The sequence below is a fragment of the Solanum pennellii genome, chromosome 12, assembly GCF_001406875.1.
Source record: "Solanum pennellii chromosome 12, SPENNV200".
NCBI lineage: Eukaryota > Viridiplantae > Streptophyta > Magnoliopsida > Solanales > Solanaceae > Solanum > Solanum pennellii.
The window spans coordinates 57,227,259-57,236,654 of NC_028648.1; the positions used below are offsets into that span (position 1 = coordinate 57,227,259).

General features: G+C 33.7%; 1 protein-coding gene across 1 annotated transcript; it reads right to left on the bottom strand.

The window, feature by feature from the left end:
• Window positions 1-392: 392 nt before the first annotated feature.
• On the bottom strand, window positions 393-2,314 carry LOC107005840 (cytochrome P450 CYP736A12-like). The gene is made up of 2 exons (XM_015204491.2): window positions 1,392-2,314; window positions 393-1,313 (listed from the first exon to the last, which is right to left on the bottom strand). The coding sequence occupies exons 1-2, from the start codon at window positions 2,265-2,267 to the stop codon at window positions 699-701; spliced, it is 1,491 nt and encodes a 496-aa protein (XP_015059977.1). The 5' UTR covers window positions 2,268-2,314; the 3' UTR covers window positions 393-698.
• Between the last annotated feature and the right edge of the window lie 7,082 nt (window positions 2,315-9,396).

Below are 9,396 nucleotides of genomic sequence, written 5' to 3' on the forward strand. Positions count from 1 at the left end.
AAAGATGGATCTATACATTTTGGAATCAACACAATTTTAATAAAGGAAACATAGTATTAATTAGTGTATATATGTAAACTGAGTACCCAATTTTAATATCAACTTAGATTATAAAATAGCTCAATAAGTAAATGCATGCGTCTAACGAAATATAATACATGTAGGATACCATTTAGAATGCAAATTATCATGTAGGATGTTATATAGTACATGTGTGTCTATTTATTCAACTATATACAAATTTAAATATCTATTTATGTACACCAAAAATTGAAACGCATTAATATGAAATGAGATCGAATTAAACGACGTATTTATATATTATATCTTTATACGCGGTTCAACAAAATAGATAAAATAAAACTAGTCCAAATTATGTCAGTCTGAATAAGTATAATGAAGATAATATAAGCTTAGATTGCAGGAACATATCCTTTTGGACATTAGAGGACTAATCATAAAATCTAATAGGTATTATTACTATAGGTGAAGAACAACAACATACCAGTGAAATCTCATAAAGTGGGGTCTGAAGAGGGTAGATTGTACAAAGACTTTATTAGTAACTCGTGGAGGTAGAGAGATTATTTTCGAAAGACCCTATCACTACAGGTGAAGCATACAAAAATCATAAAAGTACGAACCCGATAGAAACTTTCAAAGGTACAATCCTAATATCTAAATGAAAATTTGTATTTTCATTGTTCATTTAGTCTATAAGTAGGAATAGCCATTAAATGTTTTTCTTTGGATGTTACTATCCCAAAGTGCTCCTCAAGGTCCAAATCACAAGGCTGCATACCATTTGGAAGTTCCCAATCAAAGCAATGGACCAATTGCGCAACGACAAGGCGGACAACGATAATCCCTAATTGTATTGCAGGGCAACTTCTTCTACCAGAGTTAAATGGTAAAAGTTGAAAGTCACGTCCACGAACATCTACGTTGCTCCCAATAAACCTCTCTGGCAAAAACTTCTCAGGCTCGGACCAAACATTTGGATCCCTCTGAATTGCATAATGATTTATCATGATTCGTGATCCCTTTCGTATGTTGAAGCCATCAATTACACAATCTTCCATGGCTTCACGTTGCGTTACTGGCACTACAGAATGTAGCCTCATTCCCTCTTTGACAACCATGTCTAAGTACTTGAAATTCTCCAAGTCAGATTCTTTAACCATTCTTTCAAGCCCTACAACTTGTTCTATATCGATTTGTAGTTTCTTCATCACATGAGGGTGTCTAAGAAGCTCTGTTAGTATCCAATCTATCGTTGTTGCTGAAGTGTCAATCGCTGCAACAATCATGTCCTGTTGTAGAAAAAAGGAAACAGGGGAAATTAGTACGAATTCGTGTTACAATATAATTAGAAGGATGAAATAACATACCAAGAGGACAGCTTTAATATGGATACGATCAAACTGAAATTCCGCTTTTCCTGATTGCATAAACTCCAACATGGTGTGTACGAAGTCTTTGGTTTGATTCTCATCATGAGACTCGACATGCTCATCGATTATCTTCTCAAGAAACTCATCAAACACCTTTGAAAGATCTTTGAGACGGCGTGTGAGTCCTTGAAGATCAATTACACCAAGAAAAGGGAAAAAATCTCCCAGATTAGTTATTGCAGCTAAATGCACAACCTCTTGAAGTACAGCTTTAAATCCCCTTTTATCGAAATCTTCATCCATATACTTCTTACCGAACACCATCAAACAAGTCATGTTAGCATTCAAAGACGCGACTCTTTCACTAAGATCAACAACAACACGTTCACCACGACTTTCATTTTGTAGTGATTCGATCATAAGCTCAACTTGTTGACTTCTCAAGGATTGAAATGAATTGATCTTTTGATTAGTCAATAGATGCTGAGTACACAATTTACGCATATTTCTCCAGTATGGTCCATACTTTGCAAAAATAATATTCTTCTGCCCATACGCCAAATAATGAGCTGCCTCGTTATGAGGCTTATTAGCAAAGATATGATCATACGTCTTGAGGATCTTCTCGGCTATATCACTAGACGATACAATGATTGTAGGTACAAGCCCTAGTCTCATATACATAATTGGACCATGTTTCTTGGCTAAGTTTTGAAAATCATGGTGAGGGTTTTTCCCTAACAAATGAAGATGTCCAACAATTGGAAGCCCTCTTGGACCAGGAGGTAACTTTTTTCTCTTATGTATATTTAGCAACTCATACAACACATACAAAATACTAACTACAACTACAACTTCCCATATCAAAGACATCACTTCTACTTCCCTAGAGAGAAAGAGAAAAAGAAACACTTTTTTATAGTAATGTTTTGTTGAGGGCATTTTGGGGAAGATATTATGTTTATGTAGTAGGTAAGCAAAATTAATATATAGCCCATATGATAGTGTGTCAAATTCTAATGAGTTTTATTCAAATTAGTCTGCTAAGGGAAAAGGTATCTTTTATTTGGTCATCGAATTGCCTAGGACCAAATTCAAGGGTGAAAATTCAACCAAATAGAAGCAAACTAAAAATAGTCGGCGAATATATAATATATGTATAAATTTGTGTTAACTTACTAAAAACAGAAGTAAATGATAAATCTGTCTTATTATTATTTGTAAGAAGATATGTGAGAAATGAATTGATGATTTGTGGCAAAGTTGGCCTTTCCTGTTATAGAACAATTTGGTTTGCAATTTTTTTAATGAAAAATTGGCAGTGTATCAATTATGAAACATTTGGACAAAAGTTCATGAGTTTTGGAAACCCTTTCTGGTTGTCATCATTTCTCCCATATATAAACTATGGTGTATAATATATAAAAATATCTTTTTAACTTCACTTTAACTAATATCTATATTGTTTAATTTTAAGTGTATACAAGCAGATACTTGAATTGGTATAGAGCTGAATCAATATAGACATACACCTTCTACATGATAATTCACGTCCTACGTGGTTTTCTAGATGTATCATATAGGATGTGTATGTCTATTTGTCTAATTTTATACAATTTTAAGTGATTATTTATGCACACTCAAAATTAGTTCGTATAAATATTAGTTAAAGCTAAATTAAAAAACACAATTATCTATTATGTCATCACTTTATTCGGGCTCCCTTTCAAATATTGATGTGAGAGAAAAAATATTTAATGTAGAGAATATGACTGATCACATAGATATAAGTTAGCAGTCAAAATCTTCTAAGCATATATAAGTTAGCAGTCAAAATCTTCTAAGCATGCGTTTGACTTAAATAATGTGATAGCAAAATTATACTGTGATGTGATTTGAGGTGGACATCATAAGCTTTGGGAAGCCTTAAGGTGACTTAATATAGGGGCACGAGAATTAAGGTGCATAATCATGGTAATTACCTTAACATAATAAGAGTATGTAAATAAAGAAGTGGGGTGGTGTAACTTCATATTGCTAATTTTTTTTCTGAATGTTTACTTTATATTATGGGGTAGATTTAGATTGATCGATGATATCTATCGGTATATGTTATTTGTATTGATATTATTTTTAATATGTCACTTGACATAGTCTGATTGCAGAAATTTAATGATGTTTCACAAGTGAAGATGAAGATGATCTACGATAACTTCTACTCCTTTTTTTTTATGATGGAAAGTGTTTGTTAGAATGTTTCCTTGTAAAATAATTCGGAGGTTTTAAAACAATTAAAGATGTTCCTATTTATATAGGGTGGTAAACGATGCATTTATTTTCCAATGTTTTAGCTGGTTTGAGTGGAAAAGGTTCTCCTATCTAGGTGTTAGAGTAGGTGCTCCTGTGGTCAGATGGGTTGGGTCGCGATATCTTATGTATAACTATAAATAATTTGTTTGAATATTTGTATAACTACAAATAATTTTCTTATCGATAGAGAGCACATTTTAAAATAAATTATTTCAAATTATGAAGAGATGGTATATAAATTAATTTTAAATTATAAAAATATAATATTCCTTTTGAAAATTGAAGAACTAAAATGAAAAATGTATCATTTAAATCGAGACATAATTATTGTTATAATTCAAAGCTTGCATTGATAGGAAGAAAGAATCAAATGGTCAGCGGCTTGCACGAAACAGTGAGCTACTTTAATAATTTCAAAATGCTCATTTAACAACACAACTTCAACCAATGACACCCAGATTATACTGTTCACGCTAAGATCAATTTTGGGAGTTCTATTCGTTCAAATTCAATTTCGTAAAGTCGTACGAGTTCTTTAACGCCTTATCTAACAAATTCATAATTAAATCACCTGATTGTTACCAAATTTTCCTACACCTTACTGACTTCGATTTCGTCCAAATCTGAACTAGGTTGAAATATTTCAAGTTACTACCGAAAAAATTTCCGGCCCAATTTTTTCCCGTTGGCTTTTTTATAACGACCGAACCCGATTGTTACATTCAATTGTACTTAACAATTTAAGTTTTACATAATTTACGTATGCTTATCGTTTTAGACATTACAATTTAAGTGTTTTATCAAATTAGTTCTATACATCTTACAATCTATTTCAAAGATCATATTATTACCAGTTGTATTTGGTTCTTTTTCTTATTATTTTTATGTTATAAATGTTATGTTATTAAGTATATTTTGACGTATACGTGAAGAAAAAATAAAATCAAAATATATAATTTGTGTAATGTACTGTGTAAATTACACAAAATAATAAGCTTTGTTATTCATTTTGTTTTCTAAATTCTACTTTTTAAATCTATACACGTTATAATTCCCGGCATATAAATGCTATTATTTTCACTTTGACTATATGATATTGATCAATTTATATGTAACGGAAAATGAAAAGTATTTTTCCTTCATTAAATAGCATAATTTATTTGTCAGAAATTGGTTTAGTCTGAATAATAAGATGGATTTAATTTTGAAATTTGATCTATTTTGTGAACACCTAATTTTGACGTGTTTATTTTACTCCTATAATATTTTAGTAAGAAATTTTATTTTTATTTGTATTTTGGGTGTTTGTTTTTATTATTTTCTTGGCTCAAATGACCCTACTTTTTTTATTATTTTATTGGCTGAAATGAATCTCAATCTTGACCATTTCTATTGATCGGGTCAAAATCAATTGGGCCATCAGAATTGATCTAAATCAGCCCAATTTAAACAAAATTGGGTCATTTCGGCCAATAAAATAATAAAAACAAACACCCAAAATACAAATAAAAATAAAATTCCTTACTAAAATACTATAGGAGTAAAATAAACACGTCAAAAATTAGGTGTTCACAGCATGCCCCTCTTTGCTTAGAAACATGAAGAGTTTTCAAGCAAAGTAAGTGAACGAAATGGCTAATTTTTGACTGTTTCAAACTCCGATGAAGCCATTTTGGAAAAGATGACCGAACCTTGCTTCAGTGGTTGCCTACATATCCTTAATTAAAAGGAAATCAGATCAGTGTAGTTCTAGAAACTTTGATAGCCGAAACTATCAGAAACGATGGCCAAAAGATTGCTTCATATTGCTTGTCATCATCTACTGCCTATAGTTACAAAGAAAAAAAGTTAGACAACTATGTCTCTCTACATTATAAATGTTACAAGATCCCTAATTGATGTATCTACTTAGGATCTTGTCAAGATCTTTCACTTGCTCTCTGCATTATCTTTGAGATCGATCTTCATGCTGTCTTGGCGGCTGGTGAATCATTCTTAAGTGCATGTTTTAACTTGAGTTGGTTGTTGAAACTCAAAACTCAAGATCACAAAATGAAGAACCCATGAAGAATATGTTTCCTTTAGAAAAGAAGAAACATATGAGAATCTTGAACTAGGAAGTATAACCCTAGAATGAATAGGTTAAGTGAGGCGTGTTGCCCTGAGAGTTCCAAATAAGACGCATTGTCCTAAGATTGGATGTATCCCCAAAATGTGAATAGGGTGTGTATAACCTATGAATGTTGGTGTGTATTGCTCCCGATATGCATATGGTGCATATTGCCCATGAATAGAGAATTGATCTGTATTGCATGTGAATAAGGACTGGTGCGCACTACGCATAAATTCAGATTGATGTGTATTGTACAAAATTCAGACTGGTGCGTATTGCACATGAACACAGGATGGTGCATATTGCCCATGAATAAATGATGTGTGCTTGTTGCACGAAATTGAGATTGGTGCGTATTGCAGGAAATTCAGACAGGTGCGTATTGCACATGAACAAAAGATGGTGTGTATTTCCCATGAATAAAGGATGTGTGTGTTTTGCACGGAATTCATATTGATGCGTATTGCATATGAATTCCAATTGGTGCGTATTGCCCATGAATAAAGGATGTGTGCTTGTTGCAAGAAAATCAGATTGGTGCGTATTGCACGAAATTCAGATAGGTGCGTATTGCACATGAACAAAGGATGGTGCGTATTGCCATAAATAAAGGACGTGTGTGTATTGCACAGAATTCAGATTGGAGCGTAATTCCCGAAACTCTCGCATTGATAGGCAAAAATGTGAGTAGAATGAAATGAAACACAAAACATTTGAAGACTTTGGAGATCTTCCTTTTTGTGATGTTTCCTTTTGACTTGTAACCCTGCATTTCTTTTTTCTTTCTGTGTTGAGCAAATGAAAGAGAAAATTGTTAGTCTAAAAGTGGTGGTTGGTTTGTGTCCTTGGTTCTCCAATGACTTGACCATACTCACGACCAATTTCTCCAACTCTACTACAACTCCTTGGTTAAGCAACCTTTGAAGCTCCCTCTTTGTTAACCAGGGACCTTGATCTTTTGGTACTACCAAATATCATGGTGCGAGTGATGTCCAAAGAATGATGACTTTTATGAATTTTTAGTGAAGATCTGAGGTGTTTTTAGTCCTTGCTCAATGGCTTGTCAACTCAGATACTCAACTTTACTTTTGGAAACCCATAGTAAATTTTGCACTCTTTACTTTATTTTGTCAAGAGATTATATCAAAAAGAGAAAAAAAAATAAAAAAAAATATATCAAACTTAAGAGTATGAAAGATTGGATCAAGAAGACTTTAAACTTAATGAAGGATATTCCTTTACAAATGAGAAGAAAACTTATCTGGAGGCATATGTCGACTTTGATTGAACCATGACATGCACTTGGACTTGCCCCCTGATCCGTTTGAGTTTCTCAAAATCTGAGTCATCGTCAATTGATTTATGTGCCCTTTATGCAGAGGTGTCGAGAAATGATCATCTTTGCAGATTTCATTCATGGTGTTCTCTCCCTTTATCTTAAGGTGCCCGTAGGATTTTCACCTATACGATTTTATTATTATTTTTCTTGTCTTATGATGCCTATGAAGGTTTTCACCGATAAGACTCTCTCTCTTTTTTTTTTTACTTACTTATGGTACCCCCAAGGGTTTTCCCTCATAATTTTTTTTCTTTTTTTCGATGTTGCCTTTGATGATTAATATCATTTTCATATTTGATCGAAAATTCATTTGCCAGAATAAACAGAATTACAATATGACATTATTCTATATATATAAAAAAAACTAAAACAATGCCCCAGTTTTCTGTAAATACTGGAAAACTGATTTTTTTTGGCTATTTTGTTTATTTGGATAAATTTTATGTTTGGATGTTAATTGTGTTATTTCAGCAATTCATTATTTTGATATTATATTGTATATAAAATATTTCTCTCACACACCCTTTGAGTCTTTGTAATTTTGTTATACACTTTGTGTGCGGTTACGCTCCACAGGACTTCTGTCTAGGATGAGTCAGTGTGAGGTTACGCTCCTGATTCTAGGTTGTCACACATGTTAGGCGGGGTTGGACAACCAGTTAAGCCAGAATAGCTCTGCTACCGATACACTGACCCTCCCCGACTCGAGTTGTCCGCTCGAGTAAGCCAGTCTAGACACCTTCATAAATGTTAAACCTAGATAAATGCTGTTTTTTTTTCTTTGATCATGTACATTTGACCTAGCGAAATTTAAGATATGCATCCATGCTAGACCAAAATGTTCATTTTATATGCTATGTAAAAATAGTTGATTCAGAAGACCTTGACATTGTTGACCATCTTCAAAATAACTTTGTGAGTTTAATTTTTTTTTAAAAAAAAAGGTCAAATAAAAGGGGTAGTCTTCCCAAGAAAAGTTTTTCTTTTATGAACTACGCACACCAATTCTCACTAAAAAGAGATACGTAGGCATCCCTTCTCGGGTTCGGTGCTTGTAAAAATTGGTGTTTTATTTTATTTTATTTTTAAAAAAAACCTTTTTTTTACTTTTCATTCATCACTCTATTAGAGTTTGTCATAAAAACCTTTATTGGATTCTATTTAAAGGTACAAATGGCACCATCGACCAAAGGACAAAGTTCAATAAGGCCTAGGAATGAAGGAATCCCAAGGTTCATGATCGTAGATACTATACCAAAAGATTTATGGCAATGGTGGACAGACATGGGAAATCAGGAGAAAAAAAGAGTAAAGGAACACTTGGAGTATTTAGTGCATCTTATGGAGATTGATCCTAGAAGGGATGTGGTCGAGACATTGTTCCTTTTTGGGATCCCAAAAATAATGTATTTTTGTTTTTCTGACCGTGAGATGATACCAACTTTGAAAGAAATTTCCAATTTCATGGGGAAGGGGTCTACTGTTCGAGGCGCTGATCTAAGCAATAAAAGACCCATAATTCCGAAACCTGTTGATGCCAAAAAATTCCTGGAACTGCTTAAAATTAATCAAATAGAGAAAGAGAGTTTGAAAAATGGGTGGGTCTCATTGGACTTTCTATACCAGAGATATGGCCAAAGGGATGAATTCAAAAACTATCGAAACCGGTTGAGTAATCAAGGGGGTGAAGAGGCTTGGAAGGCAAATAAATGTTTTGCTTTTACGATCGTATTTTTGGGGCTCATTGTTTTCCCCGAAAGGGACAAGCATATTGACATTCGTCTGGCTAGTGTGGTGAAGGCGTTGACCACAATGGAAAGTCCAACTATTATTCCTATGATCCTGGCAGATATGTTTCGTGCTTGACTAAATGTTTAGGTGGGGAAATGTACTTTGAATGCAGTGATATTTTGCTCCAAATATGGTTTTTGAAACACCTTTATCACCAAGATCGTGCGCCTAGGTTTACTCCAGATTGGTGCTGTAACGACCTGTTTAGTCGTTTTGAGCAGCAGATTTATTTCTGGGAAAAACTGGCTAAGATTACGGACATCACGACGGACCGTCATAGGCATGACGGCCCGTCACAGATGTCTCGTTTCAGCATACTTAGAAATTCTGAAATTGGGTACTGAAAATCGACTCTCTGTAATCGGTGACGGACCTGCAGGACGTGCCGTCACATCCACGACGAGCCGTCGTAAGCTCCCGTTGCAAAACACTTCAACTCTTGAGAAATT

What these genes read in the sequence shown, in the direction of transcription:
- LOC107005840 (XM_015204491.2), bottom strand. Translation starts at nt 2,267, where the DNA reads ATGTCTTTGATATGGGAAGTTGTAGTTGTAGTTAGTATTTTGTATGTG. An exon ending in ATATTAAAGCTGTCCTCTTG is followed by an intron (nt 1,314 to 1,391) that starts GTATGTTATTTC and finishes TTTCTACAACAG; the next exon opens with GACATGATTGTTGCAGCGAT.